General features: G+C 41.1%; 1 protein-coding gene across 1 annotated transcript in view; it reads left to right on the top strand.

The window, feature by feature from the left end:
• Positions 1–21,473, top strand: part of NCKAP1L (NCK associated protein 1 like) — a 97,991-nt gene that overhangs the window by 35,748 nt on the left and 40,770 nt on the right. Inside the window, exons 16-26 of the mRNA XM_034419289.3 lie at positions 1,569–1,714; positions 3,365–3,497; positions 4,140–4,259; positions 5,378–5,517; positions 8,356–8,487; positions 11,056–11,274; positions 11,712–11,842; positions 13,400–13,497; positions 13,895–13,988; positions 15,352–15,434; positions 15,588–15,668. Of these exons, the coding sequence (XP_034275180.2) occupies positions 1,569–1,714; positions 3,365–3,497; positions 4,140–4,259; positions 5,378–5,517; positions 8,356–8,487; positions 11,056–11,274; positions 11,712–11,842; positions 13,400–13,497; positions 13,895–13,988; positions 15,352–15,434; positions 15,588–15,668 (1,377 nt within the window). The remainder of the gene's footprint in view (positions 1–1,568; positions 1,715–3,364; positions 3,498–4,139; positions 4,260–5,377; positions 5,518–8,355; positions 8,488–11,055; positions 11,275–11,711; positions 11,843–13,399; positions 13,498–13,894; positions 13,989–15,351; positions 15,435–15,587; positions 15,669–21,473) is intronic.

Here is a 21,473-nt window from a genome sequence, read left to right as displayed (position 1 = left end):
TCACATGGTCCAATCAAAGCACCATCCCAACTGGAGATGCCTTCCAGTTCCAGCCATCCAGGTGCAGGGCAAGATGTCCTTGACTCTCTGAGAAAGGAATGTTATTGTGACTATATATCACCCATGCTCCATACAGTCCCTCCTCCCAATTTCCCATACTAGGAAATGTGGCAGATCTGAAGGCCCAATGCAAAAGATGGCTTCCAGGCCTGACAGCTTGTCACACAGTGAGAATTCTGCAGGCAGAGAAGGAGAACTGACTGGGTAGTCCCTCTTGTATTTATCTTTTCAAAGTGTACATTTCAAAATGTCTTTTCTTATTTGCGTAGGGATAAACGGGAAAAAATGCTGCTAAAGAAAGGGAGATGATAGACAAGAAGAAAAAGTCATTATTCAGTTCCTAACCCTTTCTATCTGCTGGCGGGCACGGGGGAGGGACTTACAGAAGTATACATACAGGACACTTTGAGCTGATGCAGTGTAAATTGCAAGCATTCAAATGCAGTTTACACTAAAGGAGCTTTAAAAACACTTTTGCTCATATTGTTGCTGGTTTGAGAAAGCATTTGAAAGAGCCATGGTGGCGCAGTGGTTAGAATGCATGTTGCAGGCTAACTCACTGCTCACTTGCCAGCAGTTCGATACTGACAAGCTTGAGGTTGACTCAGCCTTCCATCCTTCTGAGGTGAGTAAAATGAGGACCCAGATTGTTGGGGGAAATAGGCTGATTCAGTAAACCATTTAGAGAGGGCTGTAAAGCATATGAAGTGGTATATAAGTCTAAGTACTATTGCTATTTGTAGAGCAAGTTTGAAATTAGTGGCCTATCAGCTTCTGGAGGGTTTCAAATAGTCCCCCTTTTAGTTAGTTGTATCATTTTCAGTTGTCTGTCAAGAATTTGGGCATGCCAGTGGAGAAAAGTTCTTTTTCTAGCACTATCAACATTTCCATTGGTAAACACTTCTTAATACACTGGCAAAATAGCAGCCTTAGACACCAAGGCATTGGTTATGCTTCAAAACCACCCCTAGCATTCTTCCAAATTAAATTAAATAAAATAATAAATAATGCCAAATGTTGAAAGATCTCAGCATTCTTGTGGGAGATTTCTAGATGAGAGTGAGAATTGACAATCTCATAATTTGTTAGGCATTTTAAAATATGGGGAGAGAGTTGCCTGCAACATGAAAAGATTGGAAGCCCTGATATAGCCTAAGGTGTCAGCCTGTTCTCCATTGGTTAACTATTCTGTTTATTGGTAAATTTTATGCATATGAATGAGCTATTCTAGACTAATTGTCCTCAGTTACCAGTATCTTGTTTTATCACTATTATCATCATCATAAGCACTTTTTTATTTTTCTATATTGGCCATCCAAACTCACAATTTTCTCTCAGAATATTACATTGCCCTATAAAGCTACATTACATAATCAAGATGATCAGATAATGGGCATATGCATGTAAGTTGCCCCACCATTCTACAATTTATATCATGTCCTATGTCATGTCCTATTCTGAGAATTTAAGATGATAGATCCTTAATAATGGGTTCTTTCTTCCATCAGGCATACACCAGTGTTACTAAGGCCCCATTGCAACTGCGGGAGAATCATGATCTTGCCAAGGTGATGAACCTCATTGTCTTTCATACTAAGATGCTAGACTCTGTGGAACAGCTCATAGTGGAGACATCCGATCTCTCCTTCTTTGGGTATGTATGTAGGACAGCAGGAGACAATGCTGACTGTACAACAGATTTGGGACATGCAAGTTTATTTTGAGAAAGTTAGAGTTTTGAAAAGGAAGGCTGGGGCAGAATTTCCACAATCTTTAAGTGATAGAAATGAGATGCCAATTCACAGCAACATTCTGATGGCAGTGTACATTCTCACCCACCCATTGGTTCAAGGTGATGAGCAGGTCATATTTTATTGCACATGGGTGTGTATGTATGTGTGCACCTTCCAGTGAGTGTTGACTTCTGACTACTGCCTGGACTGGTCTTTGCAGTTTTCTTGGCAACATTTTCAAAGTGGTTTGGCCTTGTCTCCTTCTACAATCGAGTGAGAGGGATTGGGCCAAGGTCATCCAGCTGGCTTTTTGCCTCAGGTGAGATTAGAACTCACAGCCTCCTGGTTTCTAGCCTGATGCTTTAACCCATGGGTCCTCAAACTTTTTAAACAGGGGGCCAATTCACGGTCCCTCAGACTGTTGGGGGGCCAGACGGGCTGGGTGGGTGTGACTAGGTGGTCATGTGACTGGGTGGGCATGGCCAATCTAGCAGTCCATTAAACAATACACACAAATTAAACTTTAATTTCTTATGCTCCTGCGGGTGGAAAGGTGGTTAGTGAAGGGTTTTGGCTGCCTTGGGGTGTGTGTGAGGGACTTGTGTGTCCATCTCTCTCTCTCTCTCTCCCTCTCTCTCTCTCTCTCTCTCTCTCTCTCTCTCTCTCTCTCTCTCTCTCTCTCTCTCTCTCTCTCTCTCTCTCTCGAGGCTGGGGAGGCCAAAAGCAGGCCCATTTTTGGCCTCCCAAGGCCTTTGCGCATGCTGTTTTTGGCCTCATGGCCTCCAGGAGGTGGGTGGAGGCTGGCAGGTAGGTGGGGTGATGTGGGCGGGGCAGCCTCGTGGTCTCACATGGGCTGAATTAATGGCTTCAGTGGGCTATATCCAGCCCACGGGCCGTAGTTTGAAGACCATTGCACCAAACTGGCTCTCTTGCTGAAAGCTCCTTAAAACTGATTGTATGAGATAATTGCTTGGGAAGCTTAAAGAACAAGGGTTTATATTCTTGCTGGACAACCCCTGATTCTGGCCTAGGTTTGCAATCAGAGGAATTATTAGCAAAGCTACCAATGAGAGGATTTTGTTTGTAGCAGCAGCCCATCTATGCAGCTCCTTTTCTTCAGGAGTGATCTCCATACCTGATTCATTTTTAATTCTTCATTCTTCAATTCTTCAACAGTTAAGTAGGGAGAGGGTTGCGTGTTTTGTTTTAGGTATTATTCGTAACTTGTTAATATATTTTTGTTTTTATGCCAAACTACATGAATGCTTTGCGGAAGAGAAGTGGATAAACATTTCTTAAATAAAAAGTCAGGAAAGTACCATCTGTTGCTAATTGCCTTGATGGGCATTTTATTCAAATTACTCTTTTTTAAAAAAAAAACACCATTAAATAAAAATACAAGAAAGAATGCTTTCTGCAGGCCATATCATTGGGAGCATTATCTTTTTTTAGTAATTGTACACAGTATTCATCATACTATTCATTAGAAGAATGAATGGAAAAGAAACATGTACCTTGAGATTGCTTGCTTCCACTTGTTTGAGCTTCTTCAGTTCCTATCTCTTTGACAGTTTCCACATGCGCCATTTGGAGAAGTTATTTGCCGCCTCCTTAGAGGAACCGTCCATGTTGCGTTATGTCATAATTTTCCCACTTCTGTGTGCTGATTTCAGTAATACGATCCATCCAATGTGCCCTGAGGAGGTATGTACATTTTTGACTCATGAGAAAAAGAAAGACAAACAGCTGGATTGAGAGGTTCTTACCAGCCTACATAAGCTTGGTTTTTCTGCCATTTCTTATAGTTTCTATCAGCCTGTCTGGTTTTAAAAAGTAATGTTTTGTACATATTGTATGTTCAATTTCATAACTAGAAAAAAAGTTTTCGATCCTGTCTACAATACGTACACAAACCAGAAAGTTTCAAATATTTTATCTTAACTATATATGTGATTTAAGAAGCTATGCAAATGGCAGTCTTTTGAAGAACATGTAGTATGGAGAAGTAAGATAGCAGTGGTGGTTAACCATGGTTTAAACTGATTATTATTATTGTTGTTGTTGTTGTTGTTGCTGTGGCCCTGCATTTTATTACAGTAAGCATTAAATTCTTATGAATAGGCAAGATATGAAGGGCTTGATAAATACATAATTTTTAACTTTGGGGGATGAGCACATAATTTAAGATATAAACCTTATCATATGCACTAGGAATCAAGCCCTACTGAGGATAATGAAACCTATTTTTAATGAACAAATGCTACTTTCACTTACCCAAGGAGTTGATCCCAATTGTAATACACAAGCCATGTAGTGAACTAAGGTGATTTTTGCTTCCTATTCCAGTATCCGCATCTGCGCACCTGTGCCTTGGCCATATGCAACAACTTCCTGGAAGAGATTGCAAAGCAGACTTCGACCTGCATCCTTGATGCTTGTGCTGAACACTGTAATCTGAGCGAGCAAGTGAGTAACCCAACTCCATATGGGATGCTGAGGATCAGACGCCAGAGGTAAACCATATACAAGGATTCCAAGAAGGCATAATAATCTGCAAGATGAAAAAAGATTGATCTGAGAAAGATGGAATTTTGGAAGAATACTAATATAATCTTATATAAAGTTCTGGTCCTTTGAAAGTAAGATTAAAGCATGTGTTTTTTGTAACACACTAGACATCACGTGCACTTCTCTGGTCACTTTCCGGTAGAACTGCGGAATAGAAATTATGAATGAGCTGGATAGGCAAATGAATGGGACTATGAAGGGCATAGGCTAGATTCTTAGTATAAAACAAAAAGAAGGCAGCTTGGGGAATGAGTTGGACATGCTCCAATAAAGAAGCATAGTTGTAGCTCAGAGTTGAAATAAGGGGTCCTTGGTGCTCTCTGAGCTTGGTTGTTTTCTTGTGGACAAACTAGGTAACATCATCAGTACTACCCTGTTTCCCTGAAAATAGGACCCAACTGGAAAATAAGTCCTAGCGTGATTTTTTCAGGATGCCCGTAATATAAGCCCTATCCCCAAAATAAGCCCAGTTAAGATTGTCAGCCAGATGGATGCATTTAGTACCATGTTTTCCCAAAAATAAGACCTAACCAGAAAATAAGCCCTAATGCGTCTTTTGGAGCAAAAATTAATATAAGACCCGGTTTTATTTTCAGGAAAACATGGTAGTAATCATCAGGGATATTACCTAGTTTGGGTAATAAAATGTCTGCAAGAAAACAACCAAGCATGGAGAGCACCAAGGACCCCTCACCCGTTTGATTGACAAAAGCACTTGGGTTCTCCAATTGGTCCAACTAAGCCTTAGATATCAGTCTGGATTTACCTGAAGATTGATTCACCATGTTGCTGGTTACACCATAGCATTTTGGGGGGATGGCTGATGGGACAAAGCAAATGACTAATACTTAGGGGATTACCGAAACCTCACTGATAGCCATGGTTGCTTTGATTTTATTAATTGGTTTTCCATGCTGGTAGGAGAAAAACTTCTTCTTGAAGGTGATTTCCCAAACCACCACAGCTCACCACAATCATTCCATATCCTAACCCTTTATCTTTGTCTTATCTCCCAGCTCTTACCCAAGCACTGTGCACCCACCATCAGCAAGGCCCGAACCAAGAGGGTTCAAAAAAAAACTTCCAAAAAGTTAGAGCCAGAAAGGGATAAACCTGGAGCAGAGAGTATTCGGAAGGACCGCAGTCTGGTCACAAAGTAAGATCATAACAATCAAATTGTTTATATTTCTTAAACTGATTAACTTTTAGATAACTTTGAAATCCGATGGTTCTGTTATAAGAGAGCATATACCAGTAGATACCCTGAGATGTTAATTTAATCCTGAATATATCCTAATATATAACCCTGAATTAATATTATCATAATAAATATAGCTAATGTAATCCTGAATATAATCCTGAAAGGTTTTTCATGATGATGAAATTTCTAAAGATGATCTATTGTTTTCAAGATCGCATGTGCTAATTCAGAACTAAGGTTGTTCTCTTGGTCTATTATTTTGTTTGTAAGTATGTATAATCAAAACCAAAATAGGTATGATGAAGGAGATATACTTCTTCATGGGAAGAGAGGGGAGCTGTTTATTTTTATGCTTTGAAGGGTGGGATATGAGACATTTTATAATGTATAGGAGAGATTGGATATGGCTTTCCTAGGTAATGGAATGGAACTATAATTGGGGCTGCAAGTCAGAAGGCTAAAAGAATTAATGGAATAGCTAAAGAAATAAGGCAGGCAACAGAAGAAGTGTTAGTCTAGGTCAGTGATGGCTAATCTTTTTGCCATCATGTGCCAGGAGGGCGAGGTCGGGGGGGGTCGCACGCACGTGCCCACACCCATAATTCTATGCGCCCCGCGCATGCGTGCATGATCCCCCCCGCTCCTGGCACGCGATGGTCCAGTAGGCCCGTTTTTCTCTCATCTGGCTCCAGAGCCTCTCTATGATTCTGGGGAGGGTGAATACGGCCTTCCCCACCTGCCAGGAGGCCCTCCGGAGGCCAGAAAGGGCCCGTTTCCCAACTTCCAGTTGGACAGGAAGTGACGTTTTTTGCTGTCCCCAGCCTCCAGAGACTCCTAGAGAGGTTCGCCATCACGGGTCTAGGTTGTAACCAGCAAATTTGAACAATGACACAGTGCCCATCAGATTGAAAGAGATCAATCAATATTGGTACCCTAACCCTAACCCACCCACCCACCCCCAAAAAAAGAAAGGAAAAAGAGACTTTACAGAGCAGACTATCGCACCTTGTTTTTAATTTCACATGCTAGCAAAAATAATGCTAGGATCTTCCAGAGCAGATTAGAGCTCTACATGCCAGATGTTCAAGCTGGCTTTAGAAAAGGCTGAGCAATAGGAATGTTATTGCCAATACACGCCAGATAATTAAGTAAGCCAAAGAATATATATTTAAAAAGTCAGCATCTGCTTCATTGACTATCAAAAGCTTTTGATTGTGTTGATCGTGTCAAGCTGTGCAATGTACTTAGAAGAATGGGAAGCCCACACTTCTCCTATGAAACCTATATATAAAGCTCAGGAAGCCATAGTACAGACAAAACATGGCAAAACAGATTGGCTCTACATTGGTAAAGCTGTGAGGCAAGGCTGTATATTCTTCCCTTATTTATTCATCTGGAATGTTTATTTATTAAAGGAAGCTGGACTGGAAAAAGATTAATGCGTTTTAAAATTGGAGGAAGATCAATAACTTGCACTTTGCTGATTGCACTACCTGATAGCTTAAAATACAAAGGAACTGCAAGTTCAAGTTATAAAAATAATAGAAAAGTAATAAAAATCTAGATGCACAGTGAAAAACATGGGCCAGAAATTAAAGATGAACAACACCAAACTAAGGACAACGGTAGGATACCAGTCATAGAACTGACAATGAAGACATCAAAGTGGTAGATAGCTTCAGCCTTTTAGGATCAACCATCTTAAGGGAACAAGCAGTCAAGCAATATATCACGGATTAGTACTTGGTAGGGGAGCCATGAAGATCTTGGAAAAGATATTCAATCTTGGAAAACATATTCAGATGCAAGAAGGACTCTACCTACCTAAAAAGATCAGAATAGTGCAAGCCATGTAACTCTCTGTGACACTCTGTAGATGTGAAAGCTGGACTTTGAAGAAGCAGGATGGAAAGAATATCAGGCACTTTGGAACTGCCGTTGGAGAAGACTCCTGAGAATAGCATGGACAACCAAGAAAACCAAATAATGGATCATTGAACAGATCAACTCAGAGTTCAAATGATCCTACTTCAGATACATTATGACAGACCTAGCTCTCTGGAGAAGGGCCTATAGTTAGGAAAAGTAGAAGGGAAGGGAGGTAGAGGATGACCAGCGGCAAATTAGATAAACTCAGTTACATTGGCTATGGGTGTATGTTGCAAGACCTGACTTGGTGGCGTGTAATCAATCAATCATCACAAGGGAAAGGAAACTTTTCTTCCTAAAATATAAAAATAGCAAAATTAACAGAGAAAAAAAAAATAACAATTACTTGTGTGGCACTTTTTGACATCTCCTTAAAACAGCGGCACCTTTTGGTGGATTGCATAGTTGTCCTCTGCAGCTGCAGGTAGCACAATCCCAATCCAGTGCAAGACACATTTGCAGTTTATGAATTGCTGATGTGCTACAGGTGTGCCTGCAGAGGTTCTGAAGCACTTTTTCCTCTCTCTCTCTCTTTGAACCTGAAACTCTGCACAGATATTCTGTTTATATCTGCCAGCTACCCAGGATAGATAGTATGATTAAAAATATATAAAATATTTTGTTGAAACACCTAGGAGCAGGCAGTGGAAAAAGAAATAAACTTTCTCGAGATCTTAGTAATATTCCCAAAGTGTATTGGACTCAAAGTGGTATTTTCTAGAGTTGAGTTAACCCAAGCTTTCCCCAGATCTTTACTTTCTTTTCTCTGCCCTTCCCTGTTTCCTGCCAGGAATGTTTTGGGAAATGCCTTCTATATTATAAAAACACTGATCCATTCTGTATCTTTTTTTTTTCTTTTCCCAGTCTAGACAAGTTGCACCTGACCCTGTCTGAACTTTGCTGGAGCATAAACCAAACAGACAACATTGTTGTCTTTGAGCATATAGTAACTCCAGTGGAGTATCTCAGTAGCCAGTTGGAGATCCGACTCAGCAGGTACAGGAAATAATGGGATATAGTTGCCATGTGAGTAAGGTGATTGTTCTAGAAGTGAGCCGCCATAGTGGAGGTGTCAGCTATACCTTTTGCATGTTATTTTTGAAGAATGGAAAAGAAGTGTGTGTGTGTGTGTGTGTGTGTGTGTGTGTGTGTGTGTGTGTGGTCCCATTCCTGAATTTCTCTCAATTCAGTGAATTGGGCATGATCTGCCTCCCTTCAATCTTACTAACTCTCCCATGCATTTAATTCTTGGCATGTCTATGAATTGAATGGCTGGATTTGTTAGGGTGCCCAGATCTGGATCACAAAAATCCAGGCATCCGCTAGATGGATGCGTTAAGATTTCTATAGAACATTAGTTTCCACGTTATGTTAAGTCATAATCGGGTGTGTTTGTTTCAAAGTCTTTTAAAGATTCTGTGAGTGACCTAGGGCAAATTAACAATGAAAATAAGGTAAATGTTTTACAATATTTCTTTTGTTTGTTAGCCGTCAAGTGTACTGGAGCATGTAGAGAGACCTGATACTGAATTCTTCAGATGATACCTTAACTGAATACAGTGTAAAATCATTTAGATACTAGTGTGTTGTTTAGTAGGGAGCCTGCCATATATGGATCAGGTGTTCTCACTGCTTGCTAAAAGATTCCAAACCTAGTTAATTATGGTTTAAATTAATGGTTAAATCAGTGGCTTAGAATGTTGTGTGCTTCTTTAACTACTGTATACAATACTGCCTTTTTACAAAACTTTTTTTTTTAAACTACCTCTTTAATAAAGCTTATTTTAGTCTGTGGAACAATACTTGACCTTCTCTTTTGGTCCTGCACTGATGAATTCTTTAATGGTTTTCTAGCAGAGGCTGGCAGCTAGTTTTGACCATCAACCCAGAGAAGAGAGCTTTTGCTATACCAGGGGTGTGAAACTCGATTTCATTGAGGGCCGCATCGGGGCTGTGTTTGACCTCGAGGGGGCAGGGGGGGAGTGGCCAGGGTGGGCATGGCTAGCTCAATGTCACTCATGTTGGGGGTGCCTCGATGTCACTCATGTTGGGGATGCCATGTTGGGACAGGGTGTGGTCTGAGTGCTCTGGCAGCGAAAATGGACTCCCAAGCTCTGTTCTGCAACAATCTCCTGCAACCCTCTGCCAGCAAAAATGGAGCTTGGGAGGACCATGCGCAGCCCTGGTGAGCTCCGTTTTTGCTGGCAGAGGCCCTGCGGGCCAGATCTAAGCACCCGCGGGCTGTCTTGAGTTTGACATCCCTGTGCTATACCATCTAATCCAGATGATGTTTCTTCCTGGAACTTCTGACTGGCTTTTGCCTCCTTCTGTAGCTCTTTAAAGAGTAGAGCTGCATCTGCTTTACCATCTGTTAGATCGCTCTATTCTTACCAGAAATATAGAGTGGGGAACAATTGTTTTGTTTTGACACCAAGCTTTTTTATTCAGATAATTATTTTGAATTGCTTTTGTTTTAGTTACTACAAATAACAGCATATTGTATTATTATGATGCTTTCATTTTGTCTTGCTTTGAGGGGAGCCCCTTCAGTTTGAATTAAAGTGTATTGGTAGACATAGCAGACAACAATAAAATGCCACTTTGAAGCTTATGTGAACCCAATTAATAAAAATGACCTGCAAGTGTTTCAGTCCTGGAACTGAACTTGCTAGATCATGAAAATGCACTAAATATCTGATCATCTTGAAGAGGAGCTAAGCTAACTTGTGCAGGGCAGTCAGTAATGCAAAGGAGACGAACAAGGGCCCCATAAACCACAGCATCCATAATTTGTTATTCCTTACATATTGTTTGTTCAGCCAGATTATTTAAGTCTCCTTTGGTAACTAACATTTAAAACTGCTGATATTTTTTTCTTGCTGTTACCCCACCACTCTTTCCATAAGCAAATATCTAATCCAGTTCCAAATGTACTATCAGGCCTGGCTTGTGTTCCTTGGACCCATTTCTTTCCTCTTTGCTGAGGCATTGTAAGCTACATAACAGAACATAAGGGCCTAAAGAGATAGCTGTGCCAGTTGGCTTGGGACTCCAGTGAGGGATCAGCGCAATGGAGGTGGTTGATTTGAGTAATAATAGATCCCACTTCCTCCCCCCCACACACACACACTCCACCCCCACACTCCCCCATGTGTTTTTGGTTTTAATGTTTGTTTTTAACTTTTATGTTTTGGATTTTATGTACCATGTTTCCCCAAAGATAAGACCCTGTCTTATATTTTTTTGAACCCTGAAATAAACGCTTGGCCTTATTGCCATGGGCTCAAAAGCCCGATTGGGCTTATTATCAGGGGATGTCTTATTTTGGGGGAAACAGGGCATCTGTAAGATGCCCAGAGTTACCCTATGGTAAGATGAGTGGCCAATAAATTTTATGAATAAAATAAAATAATAAAATGAAATGAAATGAAATGAAATAAAATAAAATAAATAAATGAAAAGAAAAAATATTGTACTGCAGAATAGTGACTTGAGGGTTGCAAGTTGATATGTTTATGTGTGTTTTTTTGTTGTTTGTCCTTGTTTTCCTGATCTTGCCCATAGGTCTTTGGCGCGACTGGTAAAACCAAACCCAAGTTCTCCAGAGATAGTGCGTCCCACAGAAGTATTAGCAGGCGTGCAGGCCTATGCTACTTTCCTGGTGTCCCTGATGCATCGTGTAGGAGTGGATACTTCGCGCCTCCTCCGTGGGGTGCTCCTGCAGCACACCCAGCCACTGGATGCAAGCGGGGAGCAGACAATCACCACACTCTATACCAACTGGTATGTGGCCGGGGCATAATGGTAACCTGCAGGGAGAAAATACTGCTGTACAACTGTAGGAGCCTGGGCATAATTTGTCCCAAGGTCATTAAGGTCAGTTTTACTATCTCCTTGAAATTTCAAAAGTCAGCCCTGAAATATCTGAGATATTCATTAAAAAATTCTTCTCGAGACTAGATACTCCATTGAGGATTGTCTATGTTGAAAATAAGACTCTATTTTCAGCTATGGATGAACTGTTCCTTCTTTCTGTTAGTACATTCTTATAGAAAGAATATTATGGTTGTGAGGCAAAGCCTTCTTAGGAAGACTTTTTGCTAGTAAGGTTTCCTGGCTCTGTAATTTCCTCTTTCCACATAGCTGCCCTGCAACATGTTTAAGAAAGTTGTACTTAGTTGTTCTTAGACGGAATAGATTTTCTTGGAATTTCTTCCCAGGTATCTGGAGTCACTTCTACGCCAGGCAAGCATGGGATCCATTGTCCTTTCACCTTTAATGCAAGCCTTTGTCAGTGTTCCCAAAGAAGGGGAACAGATCTTCAATGCTGAAGAATTTTCTGATGTCCTAGGTAGGTGTCAAAATGCCTAGACAGAACCATTCAGAATTGGGTTACAATGGGTTACCTCATTTGAATTTAATCCCTAGTATTAGTAAATGAGCTGACAGGTTTGAATTGTACTGCCCATTTGAAGCTCTGGCATTCCCACCAAGCCTAGCTTGGCTCAGGCATATTTTGAGCATGTGAATTGCAGCTGAGGTTTAAATCTGAAGATGTAGCAAATTGTATGAAGCAGAAAATAATGGAGTAATCTTCAGTAATGGAGGAGGAGGAGGAGCCACTTCCATATTGTTCATAAGCAAACTACATGGACCAGCAATTGAGTTTAGTACTAAAGTATTCAGAACCAAGACAGCATCAACACAGGGAACCTTAACATCCAGCCAGTCATTTCAAACATACACTCTCACAGTGATATACAAAGATTAAAAAAAAGAAGATCTACATTTAAGATCTTAAATGTAAGATCTTAAAGACACAACTTAAAACGAGACAGAAGCACATGCTTTGCATATGAGCTTCCTAGTTAGAATGTTCAGTATGTCATAGAGTTTGGATCTCAGAACAATGGAAGTTTTGCAGTTGTCTCTCTCTCTGGCCCCAGCGGTGGTTTCACTTCTCATCCAAGAAGATTCTTCAGCTCTGGCAGGATAGTTGGGAATTTATAGGATTTATATTCCTTGCAGACAGCTGGTCATTTGCATCCTTTTAGAGGGTCATGGAAGCACTTGGAGTCCTCAGCGTCACCTGAGTAGTGCTCCTGGTTCTTGTAGTCTACAATTTTTCCTCAGGAAATCCATTCAAAGGGTGTTCATCTCAAATTGTGTAGCTCTACAGACGTCCAGCGGGGAAATGGCTCTTGGCTGTTTCTCAACCAGTTAGAAGACAGGGATGAACATGGCACATCATACCAAATGGAGATAAAACTCTGCCTACTAAAGTCAAAGTGGATAGATATCAGCCCATGGGCCCTCCGTATCCTTCCTGGCCTTTTTCTGAATATCTCTGAAGCTTTCCAAGACTTTGCCACTAATTTCTGGCAGCAAAATGTTGAAAATCAACAGTATCTTCAACAACAAAAGTAAATATAAATGTATGACAAACATCCACTAAATTTAAGATAATTATTTCAGCAACTCTCTCCATCCCAGACAAGGTCTTAGTGACTAAGCCTGTTTCCCTACTTCTGGTGGGCCCAGAAGGCCTGAAAATCAGCTGTCCGGCGTGCACATGCGCGCCAGAGCTAAGCTGGCGTGCCCACTGATATGGCTTACGCATGCCATAGGTTCGCCATCACGGTCTTAGTCTCTTGAGTGAGTTGTATTCATCATTGCCAGTGCCATGTAGTCTTGGCTATTGCTTTTTTTTTTTTTTAAAGGCCACCAATAGGTTAAATGAGAAGGCTGAAATCTCTGTTGCAATTTCTATAATCGGAAGAGGATGAACCAACATCTGATGTCTCCTTTTCCCTGATGTCTATAGATTGACCCTGCCATGGCTATTTTAAGAATACATACTGTACTATTGTACTATAATAAAAATGAATTCCTTTTGGTTTCCTTGCAGAAATGAGAGCATTGGCTGAACTCCTTGGTCCTTATGGACTGAAGTTCCTAAGTGATAACCTCATGTGGCATGTCACCTCACAGATGGTGGAGCTAAAGGTATAAAGCTCATTTGAGAGGGGAACAGATTGGAATCAGCTATTTTCTTACTTATTCTGGGTTCATGAAGTCATAATATAATTTATCTGGTTTGAGCAGAGTTTTTTGTAAGTCCCCTGCCATTCCTCACAGTGTAGTACAGTATATTAAGTGAGCTGACTGGTCTAGTTAGTCAATAGTGGCTTACTGCGGTGCATGAAGCCTGCCTTTCATATTAGAAGAAAAGGCACTGAGCAGAAGGTCTGGTTCTAGAAATTCTGCTAAGTTTCTTAAGGAGAGATTTGAAGATTGGCATATGGCTACTTCTCAAAGCAAACTGAGAAGCAGGCTGCTCAAGATAAATTTTGTACCATCTCCAGCATCGTCATACGATATCACCAAGTTTCATTCTTTCCAGAAACTTGTGACTGAGAATATGGATACTTTGGTTCAGATCAGATCCAACTATTGCCGTCCAGAGCAGATGGCAACGCTAATGCCCCGCCTATCAGGTAATTCAGTAGTCATCAGTGGGACTGATAGAGAATTCAGGATTTTTTGTTTTTTAAAAGAAAACAGAGAGAAACCACAACTATACAGAAGTCAAATCTGTTTTGACTCTGGGCTTTATTGCTGACTTTTAAATGTATGTTTTCAGACCAAATCTTAGAATGGATGGTACTATGTCTCATTTCTCACTGTTTTGATAATCCCAATATTTTAGAGATAATAAATTCATTAGGTTTAACTCACCTTTCCCCCAAGAGCTCAGGATAGTGAGCATGACATTTCCGCTACCACTTTTTCTCACAAGAGCTCTGTGGCATAATGTGAGCTGAGAGAGCATGACCATTGACCACTCTCAAGTCACCTGGGAAGTTTTTATAGCTAAATGTGGACTTGAAACTGGATTTTTCTTCTTCTATAGCAGGGGTGTCAAACCCAAGGCCCGGGGGCCGGATCGGGCCCGCGGGGTACTTAGATCTGGTCCACGGGGCTGCCCTGGAAGCAGCGAAGGACTGGCCTGCAGTGCTTCTACCAGCACACTCCGGCCACCATAGGCGCCCCCGACACGAGTGACGTTGAGCTGGCCACGCCCACCCCAGCCCCCGGAGGTCAAACACAACCCTGATGCGGCCCTCAATGAAATCGACATAATTTACCAAACTCTTCAGTAAAGCAGACTGGAAACTGGGTGTTGGGACAGAGCAAATTATGATGGCATAGTTTTGTCATGCATTACAGCATATTAGGGCAGCTATCTGGATATATCCTGAGACTAGCTAATAGGTTTGAATGGGGTGAGGTGGGGGAATGGGGAGGGAATGGAACAGAATAGAATATTATATTGCCAAACCTCTCTGCAGAGTTCCACAAAAGTGGCTTCAGATTCTAAATATATCTGACATCATTAGAAACTTACCAGCAGATGCAGTCTTGTAAAAGCTCCTGTTGTTCTAGACATTGGTTTTAAATATTGCAACTGTGTTGTACTCTCACTCTAAGACTGTTTAGACCAGGGATCTCCAACCTTGGCAGCTTTAAGCCTGGAGAATCTAAGAATTCTGGGAGTTGAAGTCTGCCAGGCTTAAAATTGCCAAGTTTGGAGACTCCTGGTTTAGACTATCTATGTTTTCATAGAACTAACTCAACAACTTCTGTTGATGTTGGATAGTCTCTCCCATTTGGATGCCTTCTAAAGGTACTTATGGAATGACGATGGTTCCCAACTAGTGTATCCTATGATAAGATGGGTGATAGGGATTATGGACGTTATACTTCAAATACAATCACACACAACAGCTTTGGATAACCTAAGCTAAAGGTCTTGTGGCTCCTGGAAAATTGTGTCTAATCACAATCTCTTCTGTCCAGGCATAGATAATGTTCTAAAAAGGATGACAATTATTGGGGAAATTCTGTGGTTCCGGTCAATGGCACAGGAGGGACTTCAAAAGGTAAGTGGTGGGACCCTGATACACATAGCTACAAACAGCGGCTTGCTCCTTGCTTTGTTTTTTTGGTGGAGGGAAGGCAATTAAATAGCTTGTAAGCAAAAGGTACTGTAGATCCTATTTGTTGTCTCACCTCTTGCATTCTAATATGGACAGGTGTTCAGCAATCGTTGCCCTTTCCTGATGGGACCCATTCAGTATCTGCAAGAATTTGTCAACCCTGAGATGGACATAAAGGTAAAATTGTCGATGCTTTTCTTTCTCTTCTTGTATGAAGCCTGTGGCCAGGTGGGTCCATTCTCTGCACTTTCTGAATGCTATATTGACAACAATACTGACTCTACCAGAACCATTGTCCTTGCTTTATCAGTATGCAGAAAAAATTGTGGAGGTGTAGGAGAGCATTTACTTTGCAAGTGCCTTTTATCAGTCATCCTAGAATGTGTACATCATGCTCACACAGACAGTAATCTGAAAGGAAATTTCATATCCATATGGAGTCTGCTGATTAAAGTTTAAATGCTAATTTTATTTTTAAAATGCCTTTAAAGATGTTACAAAGAATGTCAGTAGCATTAATTCAATACATATCTTTACAAAAGGGCTGGTGATTCTCTTAGCATAGATTAGATAGGGACAGCATTTGACAGGTTGGGAGCTGAAATTGCCAACACAGTGGCAAAGATTGTTAATCTGCGGCTCACCAGCACCTCAAATTCTCACTGTCAGAATTTGACTCCTTCCCTGTATCAGAATGCCTTTTGGGAGCCGATTTCAGTTCTTTAAAAATACAGGATGTCTTAAGGTTAGGCATGATACCATTCTGGGAAGCCCCAATTTTAAAATCCCCCAAACACTGAAATGGGCTGTGATTTATTTTCCCTAGTGATTCTGAATCAGGAACAGAAAATAGGGTAGCCTACTCTTTCTATGACTTCTTGAGAGCACTTCTTGTGTATTTCTGGGAGGTTAAAAGTCTGAATTACAACTCCCAACCCCTCAAACACTGTTCATACTTGATCTAAAATAAAAGACTCACCAGCTCTTTTGTAAGGTATATATTGAACTAATGCTAAAGATATTGGCATTCTTTGTAACACCTTTAAAGGCATTTTTTAGCACAGTTCTGAAAGTGCCAAATTTAGGAACTTTGTTATTTCAGTGTCCCAAAACTTTGATGCAATCATTGCATCAAAGACTGGAAGAGATGGAAGAGTGTAGCCTACTGGCTCATATTCTATATTAACTTTTAAGGCCCACCTTTCTATGTCTCTGTCCTCTTCCCTTTTTTCTCTCCGTGCTGCTCTGTTAATGAGGCACCTCTTTCAGTAATAGTGTCTGCTGTCTTTTAAATGCATCGTGACTTTCTTCAGTTTAGACTTAGTGGATGTTATGGCTGTGTCATTGCATTTTTTAGCATCTCTGGAGCATCATTCTATCTTGGCAGGTGATGTGCTGATGCATATTCTATCTCACACACATACACATAGCAGGCAGAATTGAGCAAATTGTCTCTGTATCTATTAGATTAGATTTATTAGGTTTTTATCCTGCCTTTATTACTTTATAGGCAGTGGTGGGTTGCTACCGGTTCGCCCTGGATCGGGCGAACCGGTAGCGGCGGCGGTGGGAGGCTCCATTCACCCACCCAGATGCTCCTGCGCATGCCCGAGCATGTGCACACGAGCAAACTGGTAGCAAACTAAATTGAAACCCACTAATGTTTATAGGTGACTCAAGGTGGCAAACATGCATAATTCCTCCTCCTCTTTTTCCCCACAACTATTCTGTGAGGTTGGGCTAAGAGAGCGGACTGGCCCCAAATGATCCAGCTGGCTTTCATATCTTAAGATGGGACTAGAACTCACTGTCACCTGGTTTCTAGATCAGCATCTTCACCACTACACCAGCTCCATTTGTTCTATTTGATTTTTCTTTTATAATCTTTCTAGACAGCTGCAGGCTATGAGTGGTACATAAGCAGACTCTTTTTCAATCTGGCATTTTACTCTGATTGACAGTAGCTCTCCAAGATCTTTAGCCATATTTGCTAAATATTGGAGGGGCGTATGTGTTATGGCTTCTTCCACTGTGACATTTTAATTCTTAAGCCACCCAGAGGAACCATGTGTAAGTTGGACAGCCTTATACATTTGTTTAATAGAAAAGTACATACTGTAAATAGATCTGATTGGTTTTAACTGGACATGCCAGGGATTGAATCTTGGACCTTCTGTATGTAGAGCAGATGCACTTGTTGAGCAATGGTCATACATGAGTATTGTCTTCATACTTTATTGACAGTGCTATTTAAGCCCCAAATCTGTACTGTAGAAGGAGCTACATCAAAGCATTATTCTATCTCTTGCTTAATCCCTTAATCCTCATTCCTGACTGAGATGGACTGCATGAACTGCTGTGCTACTAACTGTGCTTTTCCATTACTTGGAGAGCTTGGCAGAAGTTCACCAGTGTCTCCGGAGAGCCCGCGGCTCAATCTATTTTAATTAGAGATGCCACGGAAGCAAATTTAGATCTTCATTTTGCCTTTTCCATGTGTATGTCCTTGGTTTCTTGTTACTCAGCTTGCCACTTCCTCCGTTTTTTTCTAGAAATCCAATCAGTTTTTGCAGCTTGTAAAGCAGTAAGTGAATCAGGCTTTCAAGTGAATTGGGATTTTCAGAATTCCCTGAGAAGACTCAGGGTTTTAAGTCAGTCTTCCCCAAACTGTGTTCCCATCATCACAGTACAGGTAGTCCTCAATTTATAACAGTTCTTTCAGTGACAGTTCGAAGTTACAGCAGAACTGAAAAAAGTGACTTATGACATTTTTCACATTTATGACCATTGTAGCATTCCCATGGTCACATGATTTACATTATGATGCTTGACAGCTGGTTCACACATATGACGATTGCAGTCATAAGTATGGGGTCCTGGGGTCATTTTCTGACAAGGAAAGTGGCTTCAATGGGGAAGCCAGATTCACTTAACAATGGTGTTATTAATTTAACAACTGCAGTGATTCACTTAACAAATGTCTTACTTAGCATCATAAATTCTGGGCTCAGTTGTGGTTGTAACTCAAGAACTACCTGCATTCAGTGAGAACATGTCTCTGAAGATTCTCAGTCATCCAGGTCATGATTGTCACAAGGTGTTTTTTCAAGAGGCAACTGGACTTTTGGGTTTTTCTTTGAAGACGTTTTGCTTCTCATCCAAGAAGCTTTCTGTTTTTTCTTTGAAGATGTTTCGCTTCTCATCTTTCAGAGCTGAAGAAGCTTCTTGGATGAGAAGCGAAACGTCTTCAGAAAAACCAGAAAGTCCAGTTGCCTCTTGAAAAAACACCTTTGTGACAGTGAGATCATGGAAATTGGCACAGATGAAAGGATGGACCATTTGTATCCTCAAGGCTCTTTGTATGGGGTATCAGATAGTTTTACACATTGAAAAGAAAATGTGACAAGAGGAATGCTAAAGTTAGGAATATAATGTCTGTAAGAAAGTATTCTGGAGGCTAGTACTTGCATGGAACAAAAATAGACAAGCTTTATTTTGGAAATAATAAAGGCCTCAGCTACTTAAGTCTGTCTCTACCTAAGAGCCTCTAGGATGCTATCCTCTAAGCATGTAGAAAGAGTGGATCAGAAAAAGACCAGACGTACAGAGATGAGAAGAGAAAACTGAGCTGAGAGAGTGAAAAAAAATGATGAGAACCCTGAAAATATCGTACTACACAATAGAAGCTATGTAACATAAAGAGTTGCAGTGTTCTTCTACTAAATGTCTTCACATCTATGGCCCTTAACAGACAACATATTAATAGTTATAGAAATCTGATGCCTGAAAAGTTGAATTTCAACCATATGTACTGTACATTTGGAATCTGCTTTATGTAATTCCCCAGAGTCTTCACTGACTCTGACTAATGAATACGGATAGCATAGATTACTGCCATTTAGTAGTGGAATGTAAATTAAAACTATGCTATAAGCCAGTGATGGCTAGCCTTTTTGCCATCGTGTGCCAAAAGCACTGGGGGGAGGGGGGGGTCGCGCGCATGTGCCCATATCCATAATTCAATGCGTCCCACCCCCCATGCATGTGCATTTGACCCCCTGCGTGCTTCCCCCGCTTTAGCATATGATGGTCCGGTGGGCCTGGTAGGCCTGTTTTTCATCCTCCCCAGGCTCCAGAGGCTTTCTTGGAGCCTGGGGAGGGTGAAAATGGCCTTCCCCACCCACCCAGAGGCCCTCTGGAGGCTGGAAACGTCCCATTTGCTGACTTCCGATGGGCCTGGAAGGCCCGAAAATCAGCTGGCCGGCGCAGGTATGCGCGCCATACCTAAGCTAGGGCAATGTTCGTGTGCCCACCAATATGGTTGGTTCCGCGTGCCACAGGTGGCATGCTTGCCATAGGTTCGCCATCACAGCTATAAGCCCTGAAATAGCAATAGCACTTAGACTTATATACTGCCTCACAGTGCTTTACAGCCCGCTCTAAGTGGTTTGGTAAGACTGAGTCAACCTTCAGCTGGTCAGGATCGAACTCCTGGCTCTGGGAAGAGTTGCATTCTAACCCCTGTGCCACCACCTCTCCTGATATAAAAGCAGACTAACTAAATAAATAAATGGCAGGTGAAACAAACTAAAACAATATGTAAAATCACTATTCTTTCTGTGTATGCAGTGTGGCTCTAGGCACATAATTACCTGGATAAAGCTTAAAATGGATAGAGGAGTGGAAGGGTGCTCTCAGTCACCAAAACAATTACCTGGCCTTGTCTCCTGTACTTTGTTTTCTTGCCTTTGTGTTTCCTGGGAACATGGTGCTCTCTGCAGTTGTTCTTCTTAGCACTAAAAGTCTCCCCTGCCAAACCTTCACCCCTTCCCAATAAAAATTCTCACCCCATATTTTGATACATGGAACTAAAGGTAAAGCTTCCCCTCGCACATATGTGCTAGTTGTTCCCGACTCTAGGGGGCGGTGCTCATCTCTGTTTCAAAGCCTAAGAGCCAGTGCTGTCCAAAGACGTCTCCGTGGTCATGTGGCCAGCATGACTAAACGGCAAAGGTGCACGGAACGCTGTTACCTTCCCACCAAAGGTGATCCATACTTTTCTACTTGCATTTTTTACATGCTTTCGAACTGCTAGGTTGGCAGAAGCTGAGACAAGTAACAGGAGCTCATCCCGTTACGCAGCACTAGGGATTCGAACCGCTGAACTGCCGACCTTTCGATCAACAAGCTCAGTGTCTTAGCCGCTAAGCCACTGCATCCCTTTATACATGGAACTAGCATTGTATAAATGATCTATACTATATATGAGATACATGTATGCATGCCCCAATATAGCTCTTTGATATTAATGGTGATTTTTAAGCATTGTGGCTTGATTTTCATTCTTACCATAATCCCCAAATGGGAATCCCCCCACCCCAGTGCTGTTCAGTTTATGAATTAATCTTTGATATAGGTAGTAACCTAATTGCAATTTTGCTAAAGTTTCAGGGGATAGTTAGATATTTTCTCGATATTGTGTTGGGAGCGTATGCCCACACGGGCCAGTGGAAATGAATGATGGAAATATGAGGATGCTACTTCAGTTCATATTGGTATGACATTTCAAAACCAGGCAGAAAAAAATACCCCTAGCATTAATAGCTCAATAAAAGACCCACAATTATGAACAATCTATATTGCAAAATAGAAGAATATTTTTCCCCTGAGTGGACCTGCGCAATAAATGTTCACAATAATTGAAAATGTTGCACATAGAAGAACAAAATATGGAATAAAGTAAATCGTTTTCAGCTAAATCCCATGCTGTTGTGTTTGTTGATGGAAAGGAACATATTATAAAACTATGATTGTTCTTCTGAACCATTTGTCCATGTTCTTTTACTTATTTTTATCCCGTCTTTTTATTTTTAGAAATAACTCAAGGTGTCTGTGGAGATTCTCAGTCATCCGGATCATAGCTGTCTCAAGGTGCTTTTTTCTTCAAAAGGCCTATTTTTTTTTTTCCTTGAGGAAGGAGAA

This window comes from Pantherophis guttatus, chromosome 2 (assembly GCF_059756535.1).
Source record: "Pantherophis guttatus breed Tessera chromosome 2, ASM5975653v1, whole genome shotgun sequence".
NCBI lineage: Eukaryota > Metazoa > Chordata > Lepidosauria > Squamata > Colubridae > Pantherophis > Pantherophis guttatus.
This window is presented reverse-complemented; position numbering and strand designations above follow the sequence as displayed.